The sequence below is a fragment of the Crinia signifera genome, chromosome 2 (genome assembly GCF_055691185.1).
Source record: "Crinia signifera chromosome 2, ASM5569118v1, whole genome shotgun sequence".
Taxonomy (NCBI): Eukaryota; Metazoa; Chordata; class Amphibia; order Anura; family Myobatrachidae; genus Crinia; species Crinia signifera.
In genome coordinates this window covers 185616678-185643893 of record NC_139218.1, presented here as the reverse complement: position 1 = coordinate 185643893, position 27216 = coordinate 185616678, and the positions used below count along the sequence as shown (strand labels likewise).

At 43.4% G+C, this 27216-nt stretch overlaps 1 protein-coding gene across 2 annotated transcripts in view; it reads left to right on the top strand.

Moving 5' to 3' along the window:
- Positions 1-341: 341 nt before the first annotated feature.
- Positions 342-27216, top strand: part of AHDC1 (AT-hook DNA binding motif containing 1) — a 112584-nt gene continuing 85709 nt past the window's right edge. For both annotated transcript variants that reach the window (XR_014470410.1, XM_083173325.1), the window contains exon 1: positions 342-809. Coding sequence is in view for 1 of the 2 variants with exons in the window: in XM_083173325.1 (XP_083029451.1) it covers positions 743-809 (67 nt within the window). In the remaining variant the exon portion in view is untranslated. The remainder of the gene's footprint in view (positions 810-27216) is intronic.

The window sequence follows — 27216 nt, the reverse complement described above, 5'->3', positions numbered from 1 at the left end:
AAGCCGTTTAATGTAGAAATTAAATCGAAATAATTAATAAGGACTAATATTCATTAAAAAAATGTTGCTTTTGACACGCCGTCCATGTAAATACTGATCTTATTATGCGTTTCCTTGATCCTCTACCCGACAGCGGTAAACACGGCACAAACTACATCTCCAGGAATCCTTTGCGTCTACCAAGGTAATAAGCACATCCCTTTCTGCAGGAAGGCAGATTGGCTCATGCGCACACAGGGTGTGCCGGAGCTACGAACTACAAGTCCCAACATGCACCGGTGCCCCGTGAGAGGCCCAGCGGGGAGGACTCCATGTACCAGCATGCTCCGCGGCACCAAGGGAGAGGGGGCGGCGCCAGCGGCGGGCGGAGGCGGCTCAGAGACACTCCGCGCAGAGACTCGGAGGAGGAGGAGAGGGGAGAGCGGCACCAGGACCGGGAATATACCGGATAGACCGCGGCCACAGCGCCAGAAAAACGCACACACACAGGGGGGAGGCGGCGCGGACAAGGACAGAGCAGGCCGGCGTATCGCAGCGAGTCTGGCCGAAGTCACCTGGGAGATACCTGGAGACGGAAGCGAGGACGCAGCCAGGGGGAACCGGGGCACGCCGGGGTGTCACAGCCAATCCACCAACGCCTGGAGAGTCCAAAGAGCACCGGAGGCTGCCTCCCGTCTCCCTCCCCGGGGAACGACCGCTTTCCAAGGGCCCCGGGGCTGCACGGCCCCGTGATGATGTGACCATGCTGAGCGTACCCGGACCTGGAGCAGCTATGAGCGGCCGAGAACAGCCGGAGCCGGCAGGGAGCGGTCAGTGTGGGCACCGGGCATAGCGACACGTCCTACCGGGAGGGTGGTGGCTTGGCCAGTGCCAGGGGGTTATCTCGGGGCATTTGGTGTGCACGCCGGGGGGCACCGGGCACTGTAGCCGGGCAGTGCAGGGCACCGCAGGTATCTCCATGGCTGACAATTGCCTGGCGTCACCTCTGTTTTCCTGAAATCGATTATAAAATACCCACAGTAGGCTGCAGAGTATTGAAGGAGGATTAATTCTCAGGGGGTCCAATTTGATACAGTCTTCTACACTATATATACCCCGGGGGCTGTCTCATCTAGTGGATATGCACACAGCAGCAGTCTCTTATTTCCTCCGAGTCCCCACTACTCCAATTCCCCCCTCTCTGTGCCTGTCTCTCTCCTACACCCTTGTGACTAGTTTAAATATCTCCTAATCTGGATTGTTCTCCCTGTGTCATTCTAGCTGCTGCCTTCTTATCATGTCGTCTTTTTTTCTGTCCTGATCTGTCTCTGCATGTCTGCTGGTAATAGCAACCTTATGTGACTGTCTAATATAGAATGGTCTCTGCAGATAGGCATGTGTCTGTCCACGACTTCAGCTCATGTTTCTGCCTGTACCTCAGCCCTCCTTCTGACACTACAGCTGTGTATAGTATTTAGGCCTCTCTCCATTTTTGTCTGTCTCTTTGGATCACTGTACAATGCTTCTAACCTGCATGTCTCTGTATTTATTTGTAAACTTTTCGTGGTTTTATTTCTTGATATGATCTGTGCATATTCCTATAACTATGCAGACTCACAAATTTGTAGCCGCAAACTTGCTGTCATCACTTCAGTCTCCCTTCCCCTCTGTACATGATCTGCTTAGTTACCTAGTCTTTCAGTAATCTCCCTGCTGTCACTTGTGAAATGCTTTTCTTTGTAATCTGAAAACTGCGATCTTTCTTTTTCCTGTTAACCATTCTCACCTTCCACATAGTCGTCACCCTCATATCTGTTTATTGCTGTAGTTTATTTCACTAATGTACCTAAAAGGAGGGCTGACACCATTTTCTCTAACTCTTATCTCTCATCCCTGCCCCCTCTTTTCTAATTAAAAAGGTGCCATTATACCCTCACAGAGGTGGAGGAGGGGCGGTGGGTCAGGGGACATATGTCCCAGCTCAGGTGACATTCATTGTCTGAGTGCCTCTCATTTCTCCCTTTGCTTTTAACCCTTTTGGTACTGCAAAACTTGTCAGCAGAGAACATGGTCAGTCAGTGCCTGTTTTACCTTTCCTTTTAATTATTGCATAGTACATACGTGAGATTTCTAAAATTCTCTACTAGGTTAAAATTAATTGGTAATCATTTTTTATTTTACTTATATACTTAAATGACTGTATAGTAATAAAATATGCAGGAGTAGTCTGTTGCTTTGAATGTTAGTTGCCTATTAAAGAGTCATGATGTGCATTAATTGAATGACATCTAATCATTAATGGCAAAACAAAATCCATATTTACAATCTAGCAGTTAAGGAATTCTCGTGGCATGAACTGTTTTTATTTTTTCTGTGTATTATATAAATGTCTGTGTCCTAAGCAAAAACAATGATGGGCTTTGCAGCCAATCAGTGTGGAGGGGAGGTGCCTGGGAAAATATCACACTCATATATACATATTTACATTTACACAGTCCAGAGGAGCTTGAGGTGGCAGAAAGAAGGGAACAGGGTAAGTTAGACATAAGTGTATGGGCGTCCGTGTTCATTTATTCCAGGCGTTTATCTTTTTTATTTTTTTTTGCGTAATGGGTCTACTTGTGCTCTTGTAGCATTGTAGGGCTCTAGAATTTTGATCGTACATTATGCATGTTTACCAGAGTTTATTTTTCTTATTTTGATATTTATCTGGATTTATTTTTTTGTGTTCATGTAGTACGTAAAAATGGATGTATGTGACTGAGGTATATAAGCAACAATAAAAACTAAAAGGCAATTGTTTTTGTTAAGAGATTGTATGCTATATACATTGTTTAAAATAGTTTTCCTTTATTTCCTGTTACTTGATTCTGGCTATGCAAGCTCCTGATTAAAAAAGAAATTGCACATTAAAAAATATTTTGTTTTTAAATGGATGTCTATATGACCTACATAAGCTTTCCGGTAAACCGCATCCATCGCAACTATTCCATTGATTATATAGAAGTATATGAATATAGTGCTTATCACTAAGATGACTCTGAAATAGCTGATTAGTGCCTGAAAACCTTGCTAATGATATGGTAAGGAGATACTAGTCTTTTTGTTGCAGAGGGGAAATTTGTGGCTCTGTCTATAGTTGTGATGGATTGTAGTTTCAATCCTTTTCAAGATAATTGTTAAAGGGCAGCTGTTAAAATATTAGTATTTTGTGAAAGCCTTTTGTGTCTTCAGCAGAGTAAAATGATTGTCTTTATGCCAGTGGCCATTCTTGGAATGGGGGTTAGTGCCCAGTGGTTGGTCCTGCCCCTATACTTGCCTAGGACACTCTTGGTGAAATGTGGAGACCTTTTGACCGTTTTATTCTTGAGTTGAATTAATTCCCCCCCCCTCCCCCCCAAAAAATATAAAAAAAAAATTGGACTACAACATTAATAGTACTGTTATGCTTTTTTTTTTTTCATATTAACCCTTTGGGTGCAAAGTGAATTTGCCCAAAAAAAGTGTAAAAATTTAATTGCCAAGCAAACCTTTTTATTCATCATAATGACCTGTAATGTTTACCATATATGGGAAATATAATCTATTTTTACACATTTTGAATTTGTATAACAAATGTGAGACACTGGCATTTTTAGCAGATATTTTGAATATCTCACAGATGTTGGCACTCAAAGGCTTAATAAAATAAAAAAAATATTCAAACCCCCCCCCCCCCCCAAAAAAAAAAAAATATTATCCGCTATTTATTTGACATTTTTTCAATTTTTTTTTTTTTTTTTTTTTAGTTATTTAGACATTTTAGTCTGTACTAATATTGTCAAGTACATCCTCATAAACTGAAACTGCACTTATAAGAAATGCCTACATTAATAGGTTGATATAGCATCTCTTATGTAGGATACACACCAGAATGACCATGTTCATGAGATGATTTCCTTGAAATCGTAAAATGGTTGCATGATCTGTTGGAGCACACGACCTGCTTCCAATCTAATATAGATGACAAATCTTTACTGCAGCAGGTAAAATCTCCAAAGCAACCAAATGACCGTTGGGGAAACGCATTGGAATCGCATTGAAAACATGCTCAATTTTTTTTTACATTCAATCGGCCGACGTTGCATTGAAATTGCGGGAATTGAGCCCAAATCGTTCTGTGTGAACCCAACATAATAGTGATCCATGTTCCTTTTCACGTTTGAATTCTTTAGTGTCATAGAGTCTACAGCTCATGTATCATTGACAAATGTTATATGCCATGGGTCTTCAAACTGTGGCCCTCCAGATGTTGTGAAACTACAAAATCCCAGCATGCCTTGCCACAGTTTTGCTATAAGGGAGCGTTAAAACTGTGGCAAGGCATGCTGGGATTTGTAGTTTCACAACATCTGGAGGGCCACAGTTTGAAGACCCATGTTATATGCATTCTTACTTGATAGGTGGTGGCTTAGCAGTGTAGTTATTATTCATTCTAGCACCCACTATCTTTGAATGCAATTCCTTTTCCCTGCCTGGTGTGTCGCTGTCTGCTGTGGTGTTTCTAGCACAGGTCTTGTTTGCATATCAGTGCTGATATACAGACCACACTGTGCTAGAACTACAGTAGACAGCGACACCCCAGGCAGGGAAGAGGAACTGCATGGGTTTTCAAAGATAGCGGGTGCTAGAATGAACACTAGAAGTGAATATTGTACATATAATTGACCTTACTGATACTTAAATTTCATACTTTAAAACAGTGGCGTAGTGTAAGTTTTTTCTTTTTATGTATGGATGGCTTGTTCAAATGTCTGTTGGTTTAATTTTTTTTTTTTTTATAAGCTGTAAACACCTGAAAACTGCATTTAAAATAGGATGAACAGTTTCTTATATACTTGTTCACACCATTTATTTTCTAAAATTTTAGACTGATGCATGACATTCCTTTTGCATCAATGTGTGTTATCGCTATAGTTCTGGTAAAGTGTATATGTGTCAACAAACATGGAGGATAATTTATTTTCATGAAGGAAAAAAAAACCACAAGCGTTCATATTTATCAGAATGAAGGAAATTTTATTTTTGGGTGGCACAGATGCAAAGCGATTACTTAGGCTGCCTCAGTGTTGTGTCCATTGGTTCTCTACTCACTTTGGTACTATTTTTGTGGAGTAGGTGTCCTTCCTGTATTTACATTGGTATTTGGCAGATTTAAGGCCATGTGTCAATCTGCGAGCATATCGGATGTTTATATGGGTATCTGCATGAGTTTACCTTGGATTCTGTCTGTTCTGCCCTGAGAAGTCTGTGTAAATTTATATAAAATAATGACTCGCCTGCTTCTTTTTTTATTGGTGAAATACATGAACTGCGTGTAACCTTTTTCAGGTCTGTTCCCCCCAACCCCCCCCCCCCCAATGATTTCCATTGGAAACATTTGAACAGCCTAGTGCCCCGTACACACGGGGGAGATATATTGCTAGCAATATATTGCTGAGTGTCTCTCCTGTTCATCAGCGATCAGAGATGGTCGCTGATAATCAGGAGACTCTGCCGGGGGAAGAGGCAGGGAAATAGCTGATCGCAGGAGCAAGCTCCTGCGACCAGCGTCCATCAGGGGCTGCATACGGGAGCGCGCACCCGGCGATTCATCGCCGACAGCACACACAAATCACTGGCAATATGGTCGCTCAGGACCTTAGGAGCTGGTATCAAACAAAATATTTGACCTTCTATAACCTACTACATGAAAAGGACACTCTCCACCTGGAATAATCCTTCCACACAAGTCAGGTGGCTTTAAATATAGCCACTTTACAAACAAAATAATTTTACAGTTATTGTATTCAGGTATATAATGCATCTATAGAACTAATTCTTGTGAATTTTTTTTCAAGTTAAGCAAAACCCTTTTTTTTTAATGCGTTATTGAAGTTGCTTCCTTGTTGAATTACTTTAATTTTCCCTAACCTAAAATATATTTATTCCTTTTTTAATTTCATCCCAACGTTAAGCTCAGTACACCCTAAACGACTAGGGGCACCACCAATATAATTAACTATATTGGCAATGCCGCTGGCCATATGATATTGAGTTTACACACAGAACGATATCGTTCAGTGACATCACTGGCACCCGCTCAACATGCAGGTTGTTGTGTGCATAGCCAGAATGAACCTGCATGTTCAGCTGACGGCTGATATTGAGTGTACCTGCTACATGTATTTTTTTTTTCTTTAAAGATACCGCTCAGATGGGATCTTCTGAGCAGTATCTTTCAAATTCTAATCTGGTGTGTGGGGACTTTAATGATGGTTCTGGTTCAGCACAATCTCAAACTTGTTTTGCACATGCTCAGACCCATAGCACTTTGGATAGGTAAAAAAGGAACCAGTAAACCTATTGGCATATTTCAGTATTGTCTTGTCTGTTCTGTTTAAAGTGTGGGCTTGTTATCTATTTGCAATCTGTTCGAAGCACCTATTGATGAGTTTGAGTAATCATTAAAGTAAATATATCTGTGATAACATGCTTTGCCCATTACCTATAAAAAAGTTAATCATGTAAATTGAGTGTCCCAATCAGTATAAACACCAATGACTACAAAGTTTATATAAAGGCCCCCATACACTAGCCGATTTTGGTCAGATTTCAGCCAGATCAGTCGGATCTGGCCAAAAACGGACCAAAATCGGCTAGTTTTGATGTCCCCTCAGATCCGATGCGCGGTCCTGTGCGCATCGGATCTGCGTCGGGTGGTCGGACCTGCTGCACGTCCGACCACCCGACTTGGGACCTAGTGGGGCGGCGCGGCGGTAAAGGGAGCAGGGGGGGCTGGGGACGCTGCGGGGGACACAGGCGGCATAGAGCCGGGCAGGGGGAGCCGGCGGGAGCTGTCAGTACTGAATAAAAAAAAAAAGCCCATACAATGAATGGGCGGCCTGTGATTGGCTGAGTGCTCTCTCAGCCAGTCAGCAATTGGCTGAGAGAGCGCTCAGCCAATCACAGGCTGCCCATTCATTGTATAGGCTTTTTTTTCTAGCACTGACAGCTCCCGGCTCTATGCCGCCTGTGTCCCCCGCAGCGTCCCCAGCCCCCCCTGCTCCCACCAGCAGCCCTGCTCTGTAGCCCCGCCTGCTCCCCCGGATCGAGACGATTTATCACATGTAAAAAATGGCACATCAAGTGCCAATCTAATCAAGCTCCCCCGGGGAGCAGCCGGGGAAGCTCAGAGGGAAGTTGGGGGCGACTTGTCCTAAGGACAAGTCGCCCTAGTGTATGGGGGCCTTTACTGTGTCCACACAATCACTGTTAAATTGATAACCATACTTGGATAATTATTTGAGCATTCATTTTAGGGGTTGCTTGAGCGGTCAGAGATATTCTGCAAAACTGTATACTCATTATATATAGCATTCCCAAAGCTGATTACAATGACCATGAAGATTATCTGTTACTGGTTATTTACGTGGGGCACACATATTCCGCATTGCTTTACAGAGAATACTCATATCAGTCCCTGCCCCAGTGGAGCTTAAAGTCCCTACCACGTGTACAAACATTCATTTTAGGTTTCTTTTTTTTGGGGCAGCCATTTAACCTATGCGCATATTTTAGGTTTGTGTGAGGAAATCGGAGGAAGCCCCAATAGCAGAGAATATACAAACTCCACATTAATGGAGGACAAGCATGTAGAGCGCTTTCCTTTGTCCACCGGTTACTGTGGTTATCATGAGTTTATCACTCCTACTTAAAATAAGCATATCTTTTCTGAATGGCAGGTGGGCGGAATCAAATGGCATCCATATAACTTATTAGTGAAAAATGTTGTTTCTTCTGCTCAAATGCTAATATGATTTGGATGTGGAGTATAGCCCACTGAAAGGTTAGAAGGAGGTATCATGCACAGTATTGGGGAAGACAACACCAGCTATATTTTATGTATGAAAGAAAATTGGTGACTTCAAATTTAAAAAAAGAACTTCAAACAATATCCCATGAGGCTTTTTTTAATTTGCCACTGTGGGTAGTACAAAGCAAGAATATTTGTGGTCCTCTTGTAATCGAACATACATGGCAGATTGCACATGGTTACATTCAAATACAAAGATATTATTGGTTGTGCAAAAATAAAACATAACTGACATTTATTAGTTATTCTAAAAGCATTTTGTGTTTTGTTTCCTATTCTAAATTGGATTGAAAAGTGTAAGTAAGTTTGCTATGCATAGTAGAGGAAATTCCTTATAGTACTAGAGTCATGGGTTCCACTCCTACAAATGCTGCCTGTGCATTTTTATTGACTGACATTTCAAAGTTATACTAGTAAATTGATTGGTGTCTGACAAATGTTACCCCGTGTGTGTGTTCATCTATAGAGGATATAGATTGCAAGCTTCACAGGTTCAGCAAATGATTTAATGTTCTAAGTCCTGCAATTAAGTTCTGCATAGTAACTTTATGCTTGGTACACACTAGACCAGGGCTGGGCAATTGCGGCCCTCCAGATGTTGAGGAACTACACATCCCAGGATGCTTTGCATTAGTTTTGCTATGTGGCCATGCTGAAACTGATGCAAGGCATGCTGGGATGTGTAGTTCCTCAACATCTGGAGGGCCGCAATTGCCCAGCCCTGCACTAGACAATACGCTCCACAAGTAATGTTGTTAATGATCTCAAACCCCTGGACAAACAGTATAGTGACAATCATTCAGTTATGTCATCCTATGCCCACTCCGTAAGTGCAGTCGTTGACGATAGCTAAAATTGTGCTGCATGTACAAACAAGGGAGGACATCGTTAACGAACCACAGGAGCGAATGTCGCTAACTATATTGAGCATACACATTAGACAATATTTCTAACCATATCGCTCAGGAGGCCCAAATGAGCGACATTTCTTAAAATATTGCTTGATGTGTATTGGGATATTCACCATATACATAATTGTTAATAAACCGATATTTTTGTTCTTGATGAGTTTTCCAGTGTTTGGCATGGCAAAAGCTGCTTATCACAGCTGCTCATGGGAACTCGGGCACAAAAAAAAGCACATCACGGGACGTGATTGAATTGTTCCTGGGCACTTAGATTGGCAGCAAATTTTTCTACCAACCCTTTTATACTTTAAATTCCTGTGTGGTGACCAAAATAAAAAAGGTACTGGTATTGGCTCTGTGGCAGGTACTGGTATTGCATCGCATACGCGTCCAAATGGGATGACAGCCACAATACTAGAGTATCAAAGTATTCCTCTGTGAGCGAAATTCTGTTTAGCCACAATATTCCAGGGGCCATAGCGAATAGTAACATTACTTGTTTTTCCTTGCTCCTATAAAAGTGCGCCGACAAGCACATTGATGCTGTAGCTGTCAGATCTTTGCAAATGCTAGGCAACACCCCATGTCTTATTGCTTTGCCCCCTTTAAATATTAATAGCTGGGTATATTGTCTCTGCCCCACTTGAAAATATCCACATCTGAATTCTGTGTTGCGTTGTTAAACAGATCGATCTATCTATCTCACTTTGTACTATAATTATATATGCATCATGATACAGAGAGTGTAGGCCTATCCTCCTGACTGCTTACATATATACAGTGTACATGTCTGGTTACAAATGCTGGGCAGATTCATAGATTCTCTGGTCAGTAATTTAAGTGTTAAATTATACTCTGTTCAAATAAAGTCTCAATTCTTAATTATGACGTTCATATTGCAGTCTTACATAGCCTATTCCAATGGATAGTTCTTACCCACTTTTTTCATGTGTTATCTGCACAGGAAGGGAGAGGTGCCAGCTTAAGCTCGGTTATCAGATCGATGTTAGAGCTCTGTCAGATTTCTCCCCCTCTCCTCCCTCCTTGTGCCCTGAAGCTTGTGCTGGTGCTCCCCCCCCCAACATGCACACTCTGCTGCAGCAAGGAGCGGTTGGGGGTCAGCGGAAAATATGTGGCAAGGACCTGACAGACAGCAGGCATCAGAGAGTAGGCCGCATCCCAGAGGAGAGGGGGAGGAGAGATTGGGCTGATATTCCTGAATAAGGCAGAAGGTTTTGTGGGGGGATAGGGAAGGGTCACATTGATACAGGGGAGATAGAAGAAAGTAATCTGAGAAAAGCGGGGTGTTTGGTGTGTGTTTGTTTATATTATAGGGAGGGGTGGTTAGAAGAGAGTAACGGAATTAGGAAGCATTTTTATTCAAACTGGAATGTGAGAATAAAATGTTACTACTCCTCTAGGTGTGTTTATTTTTACAGTTTGTGTCTATTATCAAATAGAATTGAAATGTGATGCAGCCATTTGTAATACTAAACCTCTTTGTTTCAAAGAGTTTGGCTATGTATGTCATAGCAAGCTTTATTAACAGTTACAAGCAGTTTTCTGTTAACATTTGCCATGTGCATATCATTTAGTGTAAATAACTATTAAGGGCACATTAATTTGAAGATACAGCTGGAGTTCTTTACAATATGTTGTACTTGGTAAAAATACAAAGTTTATTGCTTTAGTTTGTGTAATTGCTGCAAGTGCCTTGACTCCATATATGTAACCTTGAATGTCATAACTATGGGTTTTTTTTGTGAGGTCTGTATTGTGTTATATACTATGTGGTCAATTAATTTCAATGCAGTTGAGTAGAAATGGGAAGGAGGTTCCAGAGCTATTCAATTCTACATGTAGTCAAGATCTAGTCAGACGATGGCGTTACGCCCTCGCTCGGGGGCATTCACACATAGCGCTCCGTACTTAAATTCTAAGCAATCTGCACAGATTTCTTTGAAATAGGGCTAAAAATGCCCGGTGTCGCCCCTTTAGTGTCAAACTGATGACCAACTGCTTCACAAGAGCGGACTGATTCATTGATATATACAACACTTGTATATGTCTATGCGACCTGAGTCCAAAGTGCTGTAATGCATCAGCCGCGGATATTTTCCACACCAAGTTCCATTCTGCTTTGTATACAGATTATGTTGCACACAGTGTCACATAGGACCTAGCACAGCAATAATTTATGCAGACACAATTGTATCTCCTGCACATGTACTAAATGCATGTACTCCCTGGCAAGGCTTGCTGACTCGTTCATTTGACTGACTTCAGTTTTCTATATTATTCATTCATATGCAGTTTATTACGGAGTTTAATTGTATATCCCTGAAGTAATGGCTTCTAACTCTATAGAAATCCACTTTTTAATGAGTTTTGTACATAAGGTAGGGTTATTGACATTGCACATTACCTGTCTCAATTTCAACTTGATCCTGTATCCGATACTTATGTGAATATGGAATATATTCAACTGATGTGGAAACGGCCGTCTTGCCGAAAAGTTTTCGACAATAACAGGTCGGAAGCGGTTCCGACCTATTCATTGCTAGCTGTTGTTATATTTTTTTCTTCATAAGATCACAATGTTCCGACCTGCTGAAAACCAGGTGGATTGGCGGAATAGGTGCCAATGCACCTGCTTATGATGGCAACACAGCCAAAACTGAAAGGTTTTGGCCATGTTTCTGGCAATCTCAATCCGACACGAAAACATGTCGGATTGAGGCAGGGAGGCCCGCGCCATGTGAGCACAGCAGTTTACATATCCGACATTCGGATTTGGCCGCTGCATTGAATAACTGATGCCGGATCCATTACGTAAAGATAATTTTGGAATGGATCCTACATCCATTGAATATACCATTTATATGTAAAAACTAGTGCATAGGAAAACTAGTATTGTTTATAGCAAGGGTGTTCAAACTTCTTGCGATGAGGGCCAGATTTGGGCCCTTATTCTAATTCGGACGGTACGGCCCGCGTGCGGCCGTACCGCCGATGTTTTTATTCTGCACATGCGCAGAGGTCAATCTGCGCATGTGCAGCCCCCTTCGCCGCAGACGTATTTCGTCCGCCGCAAAGGGGGCGTATAGGGGCGTGAGGGGCTTCATACCCTCATTTCCCTATGTGTACGCCCCGCGTTTCATGGGCGTTCCCATGCAAACGCGGGGCGTATGCATGGTAATGAGGGTATGACGCAACTCATGGGGGCGGAAAGCTGACGTCGCCGGATGTCAGCTCTCAGCCCCCATACAAGCTAGCACACGGACGATTGTCCGTGTGGTCTCAGCTTGCGGGAGCTGCTGGGGCGTGCGGACCTGCCTTCGATGGTCGACGACCATCGAATGCAGGGGGCAGCTCCCACCATGGTGGAGGCGTACGCCTCCACCATTTTTATGCGGATCGCCAGCCGTCCGTGTACGGACGGCCGTGGCGATCCGTCTCGTGGGCGGGGATTGGTTTGTGCGGCCAGAGCACCGTGTGCGGCTCTGGCCGCACCAACCAGAATAAGGGCCTTGGTGAGGTGAAAAAGTGTGGGGGCCGACCATTCAGCCTGACATTCTTTGAACCATTAATGACATCAGAATGGACCTCCACTCTGCCCCCATTCACTGTATGTCCCCCAGCCTGCCCCTTCACTGTATATTCCCCAGCCTTCCCCCATTCACTGCATGTCCCCCACTCTGTCCTCCGGCCTGCCCACCTTCTCCGAATATCCATCACTGCCTCCATTCATTGTATATCCCCAAGCCTGCCCCTCCTTCACTGTATGACTGCCATTTACAGTATGTCCCCCACTCTGCCTCCATTCACTATATTCCCCAGCCTGCCCCTCCTGCACTGTAGGTTCCCCACTCTGCCCCCATTGAATGTATGTCTCCCTGTCTGCCCCACAAGGGGCTCACAGTGGCCCTTTGTGTGCGCCAGAGGATGGAGAGGCAAAGCAGGCACTGCAAGGACAGGAGACAGATGCTTGGGCTCCCGCTGCCGCACTCTACATGTTATGGGAGCAAGCTTCCCCCTTGCTGCCCCCCCTCCCCGCACACTGCTGTCACTGTGATTGCGGAGGGTGATATACGATTGTAGCAGCATTGGTTGGATGCATACTCACCCGAAAGACGCCAAACACATCTAAAGGCCCCCATACATTAGGCCCGGGAGACTCACATACAATTTGGCACTTGATGAGCCAGATTTTACATGTGATAAATCACTTGCGATTTATCACGTCGGGAAGCAGGGGGCGGGCGTTGATCCTCATCAGGGGGAGCAGTGGGGCCCTGAGCGCTTAGCTGGCAGCGCCGATGAGTGCTAACCTGGCCGGGCGGTGTGATGATCACAGATATCAGCAGCGCTACGGGACGTGCAGTGGCGGGTATTAGATTTTTAAAATAACTGTCAAATTACTGGCCGTTTTCAGATAAGAGAACGGCCAGTCATTTGACAGGTATTTTAAAAATGTAATACCCGCCACTGCACGTCCCGTCCCGCAGTGCTGCTGAATGATATCTGTGATCATCACACCGCTCAGCCAGGTCAGCACTCTCCGGCGCCGCCAGCTAAGCGCTCAGGGACCCACTGCTCCCCCGGTCAGTCTGCATGCATATGCCTGTGGGCAGGCATATGCATACAGGCAGGTCGGACGTGATCTTATGTGCTGACCACCCGACCTCCCCGATCCGATGCGCACGGGACCGCGCATCGGATCGTATCAGATATCACACACCTGCGATTTTGGGACATTTCACCCGGTTATCGGCCCAAAGTGCCGAAATCGGATGAAATCGTCCCAAAATCGCATAGTGTATAGGGGCCTTAACTGATGGCCGGCACCTCCTCACTGCTGCACTAAAGGTAGGGACCCGGGCTCGCCGGGTTCCCACCTTTAGTGTCCTGTGCTGTGCATCCCGCATCTGATGCTCTGTCTGCTTCAGGTTGGAGGCTGCGGGCCGCTTGAAGTAACAGCAGGGGCCACAATTGGCCCCCGGGCCAGACTTTGGACATGCCTGGTTTATCGCAAACTGACAAATTGTATCTGGCTTTTATTTTATTTTTAATGCTGGCTGGAAAATGAAAGCAAATGCCTTTGTTGCTATGGGCAACATCAAAGTTCTTTATGCTAGTTTTTAATTAATATATCCCATTGAGGTAGATGTATGAAGCAGTGAAAAAAGATCAGAAGTGGGCCATGGCAACCAAACATCACTGAAGGGAACGCCTATAATTTGCATAATATAAAAATTGTACAGAGCATCTGATTGGTTGCCATGGGCCACTTCTCCCTTATCACTGCTTCATATATCTACTCCATTGTCTGTTACAGTATTCGGATGGTTCACTGGCTATGTCTAGGTTAACTGTTAATATGTCGACATGCGCAAGGTCAACAGCAGTCTTTCACATTTTGCTTGTGTTTTTTGAATTTTTTTATCCTTAACTGTCTGTGTGGGCTCCAGTTGGGAAAGGAAAAGTGTGCTAACTGCATTTAGCAGAGCGATTCACCCGTCCCAAACATGGTGAGTGAATGCAGTATACTAATTGGGGGTCAACGTGCTCAGGTGTTGACATTGGCACCACAATAACATGAAAATCTCAAGTTGACCTTTTTCTGTTTTCCTTGGTTGACCTTTTGCATATGTAGAATGTCGACCTTGTGCATGTAAACATAATGGCTGTCAACCTACGGAGTACGGATGGTGTAATGGTTAGCATTACTGCCTCACAGCGCTGAGGTCATAGGTTCGATTCCCACCGTGGCCCTAACTATGGGGAGTTTGTATATTCTCTCCATGCTTGCGTGGGTTTCCTCTGGGTACTCCGGTTTCCTCCCACAATACAAAAATATACTGGTAGGCTAATTGTCTCCCAACAAATTGACCCTAGAATGTCTGTGTACGTATACATGTGGTAGGGAATATAGATTGTAAGCTCCACTGGGGCAGGCTATGATGTGAATGTTCAACTATACTCTGCAGAATGTGTGCCCTATATAAGAAACTGTTAAATAAATAAACCCAGGTATTGTCTGTTACCAGCTGTAGTACATTTATACCCCTTTCACACCAGCCTACTTTCCCGGGTTGGGTCCGGGAACAACCCGGGACTAGCTCTCATGTGAAAGGTTCCAGGGACAAATACCTGTGTTAATATGCCGGCAATTCAACCCTGCTAGGTAGCAGGGTTGCTCCCGGGTCCTTCTGGCTGGTGTGAAAGATGCAGGGACATGTCCCTGCTTCCTGTGTTGCCTCTGCTATTGCTGATTTGCTACCAGGGCAACTTCCTGTTGTGGTGGACACTCACACGCCCAGAGACAGCATACAGCATGCAGGGAGACAAGTGTGCATGTTCTTTGGCACCACAGACCCCCAGAAGTTCATTTTAACCCCTGAAAGCCTGCAATGTGTGCCACGTCTTGGACAAATGAGGAGGTGAGAGCTATTAATCATTAGAGGGAAAGATGCTTTCATATGCCTTTTCATTGGTTTTATACAAGTAAACAAAGGCTGAACACTACAAATGTTTTGTGTCTTAATTATTAATAATCAATAATATAATGTGAGCCTAAAAAAGGCCATTTTCAATGCTATTCTCATAGAAATGCAGGGTCATCCCGGGTTCAGTGTGAAAGGTGCTGACCCAGGTTGTCCCTGCTTCAAAAGCATGTGTGAATGGGTCCCAACCCGAGAATGTCCCTGGAATTTAATTCCCGGGTTTGTCTCTGCATTTCTGGTGTGAAAGGGGTATTATTGTGGACCAGTAATTTGCTGCTGAATCAATGTTGTCTATTAAAGTACAATGTCAGGAAATGCCCATAATTTGGAGTCTACTGTGAGGGGTTCCTGAGTACAGTGTAGTCTAGGTCCAGATTGAGACCGCACTGTTACTATAACTAGCAAATACAATGCATGTACCTAATATTTTAGATCCAGCTAGCATCCGTTCTAATTCTTCTTAAGAGTGATCTGTCCTCTTCTCAATCAGTAGCTGCAGCCTGTCAAATTTGTGTGTAAAAGTAATAAAAAGTAGACCACGTTGTAAAACGTTATTTCCAAATAATCCCCACCGTTGTATCTAACATTTTCATAAGCTTGATGATAGCATGTTATAAGTTTTTTTGTGAGATACTTAGGGGGATATGTAGTTGGCATATTCTGTTTTGTATCCCCCTCAACGTCTGCTTGCAGTGCCTACCTTTTTTCCATTTGCAGAAGCAGCCCCCATAGGTTTCTATGGGGACTGGAAGATGTACTGTGCACGCTTGGTCCTCGATAGCCATAATTTGTACAGTTTTTCAATGTATTGCAGTGCAGGAGTCAAATTGAGAAGTGAAGCATTAAGCCAACTACACACTGCGATTATTCTAAGAGTCAAAATTGCTAAGAAATGTGCCCCTAAATTGCCCATTTGTGCACAGCGGCTGATAGCGATGTGTGGCCATGCAGCGTTGCGATCACCCGGCCGAATAGAAACTGCAAGCAACAGTATTCTTGCTAGATGTTGAAGTGTCTATTCGACTGTATGCATGGGTCGATGCTGCGGATGGCTGCTGGCTTATTTCTGGCAGCGACTGGAGATTGCCCAGCTGCAGCCCGTGTGTACACCTCTTTTGCCCAGCATGTTTGGACAGCGATGATGTGAACATTGCTCAGTGCATACACACTATTACTTTCCATAGCAGGGCATTATGGAAAGCTGACCGCCCCTGTCTCATGAGCAGCGGTGGCCGGCGATGATGCGGGAGCGTGTATCAGCGCTCATCACTGCCCCTTTCATGCTGGGAAGCTTTTGGGCTGGAAGCCGCTCAAACGACAAAACAGGGCTGCTTTCAGCTCAAAATCGCCCAATGTGTATGGGCCTTTAGGCCTAGGTTTTTCAGCAGTTTTCAAATTGCATACGATTACATTTCAGATACATATACTAATAGTTAATCCTTTAAACCAGTTTTTTGGTTGGGTGGTTTGCAAGATTATCATGCCGTGGATCACATGCTATAGATGTCTATGGGGATACAAATTGTTCTATTTAAGGTAAATGTGATTTTAATTTAAGTAGTATTAGGAAGACCTAAAAAGTCAACAGGTTTTGTTGAAAATAATTCAGCCTACAGGTTTGGTAAAAGAAAATTGTGATAAACCAATACAAGTTTGTTTTAATTTTCACGTTGAGGGACTTGCAAACACATGCTGATGCAGTCTATACAATTTCCCTAGATTTGTACCTAAAATGTATATCTAATAAAAGCTATAGCACAACTTTACACAAGTTTATTTTCAAAATAGGAAATTAAAAACGAAACAAAACAAATTATGCTGTATCCCTACTTTTTACATGTAGTCTCACCCCACTATGTACAGCACCAACTCACACATTGACAGTGGAAATATTGTTTAACGCCAGGAAAAATCTAGAAACTGGGTTTTGGCTCTGACTCCCACTTTTAAACAATGATATATTAAGTTTGGCTTTGTTTTTGCCAGAATAAAAAAAAATTCTAATGTTGGTTCTATGGAAGTTTGAAAGTACTGTTCTTAGGTTAAAGGCTGATTTCGGTACTCTTTACCTAGAAGGGCGCCAGCGATTGGAATCGCGGGCGTCGGGGGTAAAATCGCGGGTAAATCGCGGGTACATAAAAATCTGCTGCCCGCGATGACCGCGATTTTCCCATAGGGAACAATGTTAAAAAGGCTGATTGACCGCGATTTTCATGTAAAATGCCTCAATGCCTGCGGTTTGGCCATAGGAATCAATGTTAAATGGGCTACAGAGCCCAAATAGGCACAATTAACCCTTAAATGTCCCCCAAATTTTTAACGCCACCCCACGATCCACGCCAACCCGAAGCGTGGCGAGCGCAGCGGCACGCGTCCTCCGACCTTTTCATGCCCTACTATCCACGTCGGCGTGGAGTTGAGAATAGAATAGTGTGGCGAGCGCAGCGAGCCACCGAGCCCGAAGCGTGGCGAGCGCACGCGGATACCTTCACAGGTAAACGCGTCCCTTCGCGGACTTCACAGGTGTCCGCGTGGCCACGGACACCTGTGAAGCCCGCGAGGGGACGCGTTTACCTGTGAAGGTATCCGCGTCCCCTCGCGGGGCTCGCTGCGCTCGCCACGCTTCGGGCTCGGTGGCTCGCTGCGCTCGCCACACTATTCTATTCTCAACTCCACGCCGACGTGGATAGTAGGGCATGAAAAGGTCGGAGGACGCGTACCGCCGCCCCTCGCGGGCTCGCTGCGCTCGCCACGCTTCGGGTTGGCGTGGATCGTGGGGTGGCGTTAAAAATTTGGGGGGACATTTAAGGGTTAATTGTGCCTATTTGGGCTCTGTAGCCCATTTAACATTGATTCCTATGGCCACATCGGGTCCATTGAGGCATTTAACAGTAAAATCGCGTCGGTCGGGCCATTTAACATTGATTCCTATGGGAAATCGGGTGCATCGCGGGTACATTTATGGCCGGACGCGACCGACGCGATTTCCATGTTTGACATGGGTTTCAATGGGAAATCGCGGGCATCGCGTCGGTCGCGTCGCGGCCAGACATAAATGTACCCGCGATCACCACGACGGGCGCCCTTCTAGGTAAAGAGTACCCTGATTTCCATTCTGACTTTTAGGCCCCCTCATATTTTGGCATATCTATGCTGGCTATGTAATATATACTGTGGGTGAGACTCAGGCAATGGTTTGACTCCTCAGCTAATTAAACATGCTGCCCAATTCGGGTGTGGTATGGTGCTCTGACAGTCAGTATCCCGACGTCAGAATGCCGGTGCACCGACAGGTGGGCGAGCGCAATGAAGACCCTTGCGGGCTCGCTGCACTTGCCACGATGCCTGCTTGGTGGCTCGCTGCGCTCGCCACAGGTTCTAGTCTCCCTCCATGGGGGTCATGGACCCCCACAAGGGAGAATATCCCCTGTGAGTCAGGATCCCATCCTGTTGGTGCACCGGTCGTCGGGATTCTGATGTCTGGATACTGACTGCTGGGATTCCCCCTACCCGCCCCATTCAATTAGCTGCACTAACTCGGTGCTGATCCCCAGAGGCAGGAATTCTCTTAGCTGGAAGAGATGTGAGGAAAAATCTGCAATGAAGTGCAGACGCTGAATTTTTAGCACATAAGGAAACCCATAGATTCCAGAACTTCGCGTGGAATTGTTGTGCATTAACTAATAGTTTGACTGGGGAAAGTACTAAGCAATTGGATAGTTTCAGATGTAAAACTTTACTTTTCCCTATGCTGCAAGCTGCGTGCCTTACTTCATTCTACTCTGTATGTATTTAGTGTATGTCTATTACTGTGAGGAAATTTCCTGATTTTTTTTTTTTAAACTCCTCAGAGGTTACATTAACTTTATTTTTTTTAGCGTTTTTTAAATTTATTTTTTATTATCTTTTTATTTAGTTAAGCTTGCATCCCTGGCTTTATAGAAAAAAATTCTGGTCAAACTTATTTTTATAATGAATCCATAAAATAACACGTTTGATGACATTCAGTTACTGCTTACTTGTCACACATCGTTTTATTTGTATAATTACAAAGTAAATCTGCTAAAGGTTTTTACCCCAGAGTCTATTAACAATATTTGGGAATTTATGGGGGTGATTATATTCTTTAGTGGGGCTTTAGCTCCTGGGAGCTTTTTGAATACGTGCCATGACAATCACCTGTTCCCACTATGGCTGGGGCTAGATGCATTAAGATGTAGTGGTGGTTGCAATGCAGCAGTCGAGTCATGGCTAGCCCTTGTTTACTATTTGATGGTGGCAAACATCAGAACGCTGCCATTGAATGGTAAAAACACTACCATCGGAACAAAAACATTGATGGCAGAGAACCATCGCATTGTGATGTCCATCCCATTTCTAGTCAGTCTGTAATGTTTGAGTATTTATAAATAGTAATTATCCATTCAAAAGGATACGAAGTGTAACAATTGTTCATGCTTAAATTAATATACATTGAGGGCAATATAGTTGGCAGCAATAGCCCCAAAATAGTTTTCCCTCACACCCCATAAACTGCTATAAAGAGTTATGTGCTCAGGCCGGGAAACTATAGATGCCCATGGCATGTTGCTTTGAATTAAATACTTATTTTTTTATTTTTAAACTACATTGAACAATTTGTTTATTTTGACTATCCATTAATGTTCCATTTGCTCATTTAGGAGATTAGGGATGTGGGGTAGGCAGTCATTGAATTGTAATTAGTAACATTATTTATTTATTAACCGTTTTGGTACTTATGTAGTATCTGGGCGTCCGATTTTGTGATTGTATGCCTTACCTTAAGGCATACAATCAGATGCGATGCGATTTTGCATAGGATTCAATGTTAAGAAGGTCCTGTTCATTTCCCCACTATCCAAGTGGGCATAGAGTTGATTTTATATAGCGTGGCGAGCGGACGCATATTTCTTAAAAAGTATTCTGTGTCCCCTCGCGGGGCTCGCTACGCTTCGGGCTCGGTGGCTCGCTACGCTCGCCACAGGTTTATATCCGACTCCATGCCCACTTGGATAGTGGGGAAAGGAAGAGGACCCCTTTTTCCCATTGAATTCTATGTTAAAATGGACTCAGACCATTTTAACATTGAATCCTATGGAAAAATCTTGACCATCGCATCGCATACGATTTGGTCGCATGCGATCCGATCCGATTTCTAAATCGGACGCCCAGATACTACATAAGTACCACAGTTTTTTATATAGCGCACACATTCCGCAGGTTTTTACAGAGAATATTTGAACATTCACATCAGTCCCTGCCCCAGTGGAGCTTAAGATCTATATTCCCTTTGGTGGGAGCCAATTAGCCCACCAGTATGTTTTTGGATAGTGGGAGGAAACCGGAGTAAACCCATGCAAGTAAGGGGAGAATATACAAACTCCGCCCAGTTAGGGCCATGGTGGGGATCGATCCCATGATCTCAGTGCTGTGAGGCAGTAATGCTAACCATTACACCATCCGTACTGCCCCCTTCACATTTGTTGGATACAAGTGTTGACATTCAAGAAATGGAAAATGTATGCAGTTTACACTCCTATGCAACCCATTGTACTCTAATTATCTTGGGGACAAATTTTATGGTAGAATGGGACCGAAAATATAACCCCTCTTTATTTGCAAATGAGGATTCTTCCTCCCTTCTCTTTTCTTGTATTGCATAATCTAAGCCTCAATTAAAGGTACACATGTAGTATAGGGGCCTAGATTTTAAAACTAAATAAGATCTTGCTCAAAATATTTCTTCCATTCTATGAATGGACTTGTGTAAGGTTGCATTTTATATTGTACGGTTGAAACAGAGTAACGATCATAAACACCTCCTCAAGAAAACAAAGCCATGTAATTAAGCACATTACAGAATATCAATGTGTCCTACAGATATAAGGAGAGAACCTTAAACATAATATCTATAATAAAATCTTTCAAAATAGGGGCTAACTAGTATTTATTTATTAACAGTTTCGGTACTTGTATAATAGTATGGCATCTGGCTATGCTACATTTTCAGCGTAGTGCCTAGCGTAGTTAGCGTAGTGACTCCGTGGCAGCCCAACGGCTGCCTAGTGTTGTGACTCCACGGCATCCATTGCTCTTTCCACCGGCGTCCATGGCATGCCTAGTGAGCGCCTCTCACACAGCGCTGGTAACCGCCAGATCCCCTGCGCTGGCAGAGGCCAGCGGAGAGGGGATCATGTGGGTGCCGGCAGACTGGATTGCTGCGCTCGCCATGCTTCGGGCACTTTATAAAATCAACTCCACGCTGACGTGGGTATGAACAGGTCGGGGGGACGCGTAATGCGGGGCTCGTGCTCGCCACGCTTCGGGCTGGCGTGGATGGTGGGAGTGTTTCAGGAACACATTCACACCTGCCATATCATACATCTGAGACAGTAATGATGATATGTATTAACTGGTAACTGGATTTTAGTGAATAATAAAGAAGTAAAAAAAATAATAATAAAGAAAATATTAAGTTATTCTTCAGTACGCTGTACGCTGAATATGACCGGGACGCTAACTACGCTTTCCACGCGAACACTAAGCTGATTCTGACAGGGATGCTACGCTAACTACGGAACAAGTGCCGTGCTTATACACAAGTACCATAGGTTCTTATATAGCGCAGCATATTCCGTTGCGCTTTACAAAAGGAGGCCGTGATACAACAAGGGTATTTACAGACAGTCAAAAGGTAGGAGGGCCCTGCTCTCAAATTTATGGGATGCCCCCATTAACTTTCAAGCTAACAATTCTTACATTTTTATTCATATTTTGTAGCTGCAATTCACCTGATGAACGGGCTTCAAATACAGATTATTGAAATGTGTCCATAAACCTGGTGGATGTTTATGCCAGCTGATAAAGATAAATTATGCTCTAACCTAGAGCAGTTAATGTGCTATTATTTGGAAGACCAGTGATGGGTAACCTGATACCCTTCAAGGGCTATATGTGGGCAGCATACCCTCCAACTGTACCTTTTCGGCTGGTACGGTACTTGTTTTTTATTTTTGTCTTGTACCGGCCAAAAAGGGCTTTGTACTGGTTTTCTGGGTCTCCCACTCCATTGAAAGTATAGGGAAGGGTAAGTGACCAAGCCGACTTTACATGTGGCCCTGCCCCCCTTTCCAAGTTTGTTCCGATTTTTGTCCTCTGCGTGTTTGAGGGTTTAGGGCAGTCTGGTCTTCAAACAGGATACATATTACCTTTCGACCTCCCACATGACACGCCTTTCTGAATTGTACAGCATGGCCCTCACCTCTTACTGCAGAATAACCCATATGACTTCAGACCATCTCTTACCTATAAATGCTCCAATGTGCTCAGACCCCACTATATTTACTCAGGCATATACCACGCATGTCTTAAAATTCTTGCACAGCTGGAGCCTGCAGCGAAATGAGGGAGAGAGCATGTGGTGTAGAAAGCATTGCAATCTCTCCCCTCCCACTTATTGGATGTGCTTCATTGCATGACTTGCCTGCAGTGTCCATATGTGGATACATCCTGCTACAATTTAGTTTGTATTATTTATTTTTTAGCTTTAGAGGAGTAAAGAAGAGAACAGGTCTTATTGGGCCATATAGCACATACTGACTAAGAAGCATAACATGGTTGCTATGGGTTACATAACTTATTTTCGCATTACAGAATAAAAAGTGAAGAGTAGTGTTGGACTATGACATGAAGGGTCCACTGGGAGGGGCCCTTGTTTTTTTGTGTGGCCAGTCTCTAGTGGGAGTTTGAGAATACATGGGCTAGGCCTTTTGATGAATATGTGTGGTAAATACTGCTAGTCCATGCATGATATGTCCGATTAATAACGGCACTGCAAAAAGAAGTCCTGTGCAGTATAAAGTAGCAGGTGTGTATATATATCAATTGCACAGTCTGAAACGTGACCTGTAGAAGAGGTGGTGGGCAGTTTGGCTCACCGGGGCTTTCCCTGTGGGGTCAGTCCAACCTTGGCAGCGTAATATTATCTGTATCTCAGTATGATTGTGTGAAGACTTAAGGGATGTACATACAGTGAGATTTAAACCAGGAGATTTTGACTTTGGGGCTGCGCATAGCTATTGCCCACTCTAGTCTGTACGCTCGGGGCAATTAAGGCAAACTAAGCGATTTTGATGTAGTCAAAATCTCTTTTTTTTTATCTTTAGTATAAAAGAGAAATACATTTTTCTAGTAAATAACCCAGCGTTCGCTAGTATACAATTGCAGTGAACGTGCAAGTTCATGGAGATGAGACTGTCTTCTCATTGACCAGCTATTGTAAAAGGGTTGGATATAGATACCATGCAGTAAATGTTTCTGCTGATGGGATGTACCATATGAAGCGGGAGGGCAGGGAGAGCCTAAAAGTTGGCAAGAAAACACCCAAAGTGTATCTTCACAGGATTCCTTTGCTTGCCAAAAAGGAATAGATGGTGGCATGGAGAGTCAAATTGTTACCTTGACCTTGCTACTGCCAATGCACATGGTATGTTCTATCAGTAACGTGGTCCAGAGCTACATCCACAGCCTGGAAACTAGCTGCAAGTGACCTGACACCTTTCTCAGTAAAAGGACAGAACATGCATTGACAGCTGTCTATCTGTGCATTGATTAGAATTTGTGTCTGAAGCCCCCACCAGGCAAGAAACACTGTTCCTGTTCATTTACTTTTACTATGGCCATAGCTTCTTCTGCTGTTATTGCTAGTGATGTCAGAGACTGGGTGTGGTCACATGGGTGATTTGTTGTTAATGATGTATGTGCCAGTTGCTGAGTAATGCATTATTGTTTAGATGGTGAGAAATAAGTATTTAGTGGTTTTTATTATTGTTGGATAAAAAGGCTAGTTTGCAATATATTTTTGTGCCACCCCCTTGCAATGTTTGCACTGCTAGCAAAATGTAAATGACAACATTGCTGGCTTGTAATTTTTGTCTGAATGGGTCCAGACCTGGTAATGAATATGGTTTTGTAGTAGATGGATGTGTTGAGTGAAAGACAATGCAAGGAATTGCAGTCTGATTCAGACACCGTTCCCTTGACGTTAAAGGAGGGCTGTATAGGCTTTCTCCACAGCATTTGGTTACTATGGAAACACCAGAACTTACAGAAATCCTGCAAATCAAAAAGAATTTAAATACTTTTTGAAGGCGCCAGTCGCTGAATCTGTTAATATATTTCTGGTGCTTAAGGTATTAAGTGGCATATAGTAAATGCATCCTGATTGCTTTGCTGTAAGGCACTTCAGCCTTTTTTTTCCTTTCTTTCTTTTCTTATTGCACCTAGTAATTTGGCATGCATATGCAAGGCGTGTGTGTGTGTGTGTGTGTGTGTGTATATGTACATCCTAGAAGCAAACTTTTAAGGAGGTTGCCTTCCATCTTGACATGTTTCATATTATGGCCCATATTCAGTGATGGCAATTCTTTCCCATTTATGTGAGACTAGACAAAAGCATTGGTATTTTATTCCAGAGAAAGGGGGGTACACACCAGAATGATTAGGGCTCAATTCCATCAATCTGGATCCAATTCCGACCGATTGGATGCAGATTGTATGTAGATTGGGCATGTTTAGGTCCAATTCCGATCCGATTCCAATCCGATGCGCGTCCCCGCTGTCGTTTGGTCGTTTTACAGATCCTACCTGCTGCAGTGAGGATCTGTAAAAGATCCATTCAACTGGATACAGACTCAGATCGGATTGGGATCAGATTGGATGCAGATCGTTAGCAGATTGTGTGATGCTCGCACGATCTGTTGGAGCACACAATCTGCTAACGATCTACTAACAATCAGGATCGTTCTGGTGTGTACCAGGCCAAAGTGTTGCCAGGAGGCTTAGTAACGTATTTACTGAGGAAAGCTTATATACTGCATGATTTATAATGTTTTCTTAATTAGACATTATACATATGCCAAAAATTGTGTGACTGTGCCTATTAAGTAGTTTTACCTGAATGGTAAGTTTGATTTTATTTCATGTACTTTGAAGATTTTTTTTTTTTTTTTTTAATACATTGTTTTATGTAGTTAACTTATTTTACATATTTACTTTTTTGTAGTTAGTTATAAAGTGCATACATTCTGCAACGTACTCTCGAGTGTAATTCATATCAGTCCCTGCCCTAGTGCAGATTTCTATCTATACTCTACCACATTTGTCAAAACCTACCAGTTAGTTTGGATTGTGGGAGGAAATGCACACAAGCATGAGAAGAACATACAAACTCCACACAGGGTGTAGGAATCAAATCCAAGACCTGTGTACTGAGGCAGTAGTAGTAGTAGTAGTTCATTTATAAGGTGCCCAAAGTGTCCGCAGCGCCGTACATAGCAAACAAATTACAAGGTAAAATACAGGGTTTGTTAATAAAATAGAGCATAAATAGGGGTATAGCTGGTAGAACTAAAATCAGCAGAAATGCTAACTCATTTGATGCTGCTATAGAATAGTTTTGGGATGCCTGGATTTGGAAATTCCATACATTCTTTTAGGAAACCAAACAGCTATTTGGTTTATGCCATATTAATAGGGGTGTAAACTTATTTGGCTCTGGCTAGAACAATCTGTAGCCATTTCGATCTGTTCCTTAATATAAAATATTTAATTACTTGATTCTGTTAATTTAGAGCAGTTTGTCATGATGTAATAAGTGACCTAAAAAAACAGACTGAGAACTAATAGACTAGGGTTTCCCTTTATAGGTAGTGAATAAATGCATTAAGACTATGCTATTACATATAATTGTTCTTTATCACAGTGGTTTTTTTTGGCGTTGCACCTAGAAATTGCTCCCGACACTGCAGTTGGTAGACATCAATATTTCTGAAAGTAGTCTCATCGATACAGAAATATGTCTCAAGCAGGGCACAATGATGTGAGTCTCCCCATTACAGTATATCTTGCTGGAGGCAACACATTACACATCTAATCCATTTTTTTTGCCTGTGGTCACTAAAGAGTATTTGCAATATAACATCATGCAGTTATACTATATATGTGCACTGTAATGAAATGGCTAATTTAGTTAGACCAAAACATGGCTACATGTGAGGTTCAACTTAACAGGCGTATAGGTGTGGTGCACTGAACAAGTGGCTATGCGCTTTCTCGCATATCACTGCTAAGTCTAGAAACAAATATCACACTTTTAATGAATTGGGTGGGTGGGGGATTTGACATAATTATGGCGTTGCAGAGAAGTTAATAGTTCTGTCGGGCACCCATTGCTAACGATTGAAAAATTGAATTTCATCCCTTGAAACCACCATCCGTAATGTAATACCCCTAAATAATTGCAGCTTTCTACAGTTCATGTAAAAAATGTACCTACTACTGTAGCTCATACCCTTTTTCCACTAGGCAAGCTGGGTCGCACCCAATATTTTGTACCCGGGGATCTGATCATCTCCCAGAGGCGGCTTTGTATTGCAGTGAACTATGGATGGCCATCGTTGCCTTTGCCATCGAAGGCATTAATAGTGTCAAAAAATGGATGACCATTGATGTTTTTACAGATCGATAGTCATTCATTTTCTTAAAACATGAGGGGGGGGGGCTTTCAGTGTCCTGGTCCCTTGGTGAAAATAGATTTGGTCATAAACCATCCATGACTGGCCATCCCTACCACGAACTGGACCCAGGTCTCATCAACCCAGGTTACCCGTTTCCACTGACCTGGACCCGGGCGCATACTGGGTTGCTTAGGGACACGTTTCCACTTGAAAAAAAAAAAAAAAGGTTGATGCACGTCCCTGCGCAAAATCCTGGAATTCTTTCATATAACTATACATTGCGTTCCATTTTGGTCACTGGCAAACAGACTAACTTCAGTCATGTTTTGTTTTCCTGCATTTTTACAGTGCAGACCTCCTGCCTGGCTTCAGAAGAGAATGTCTGTGTTTTA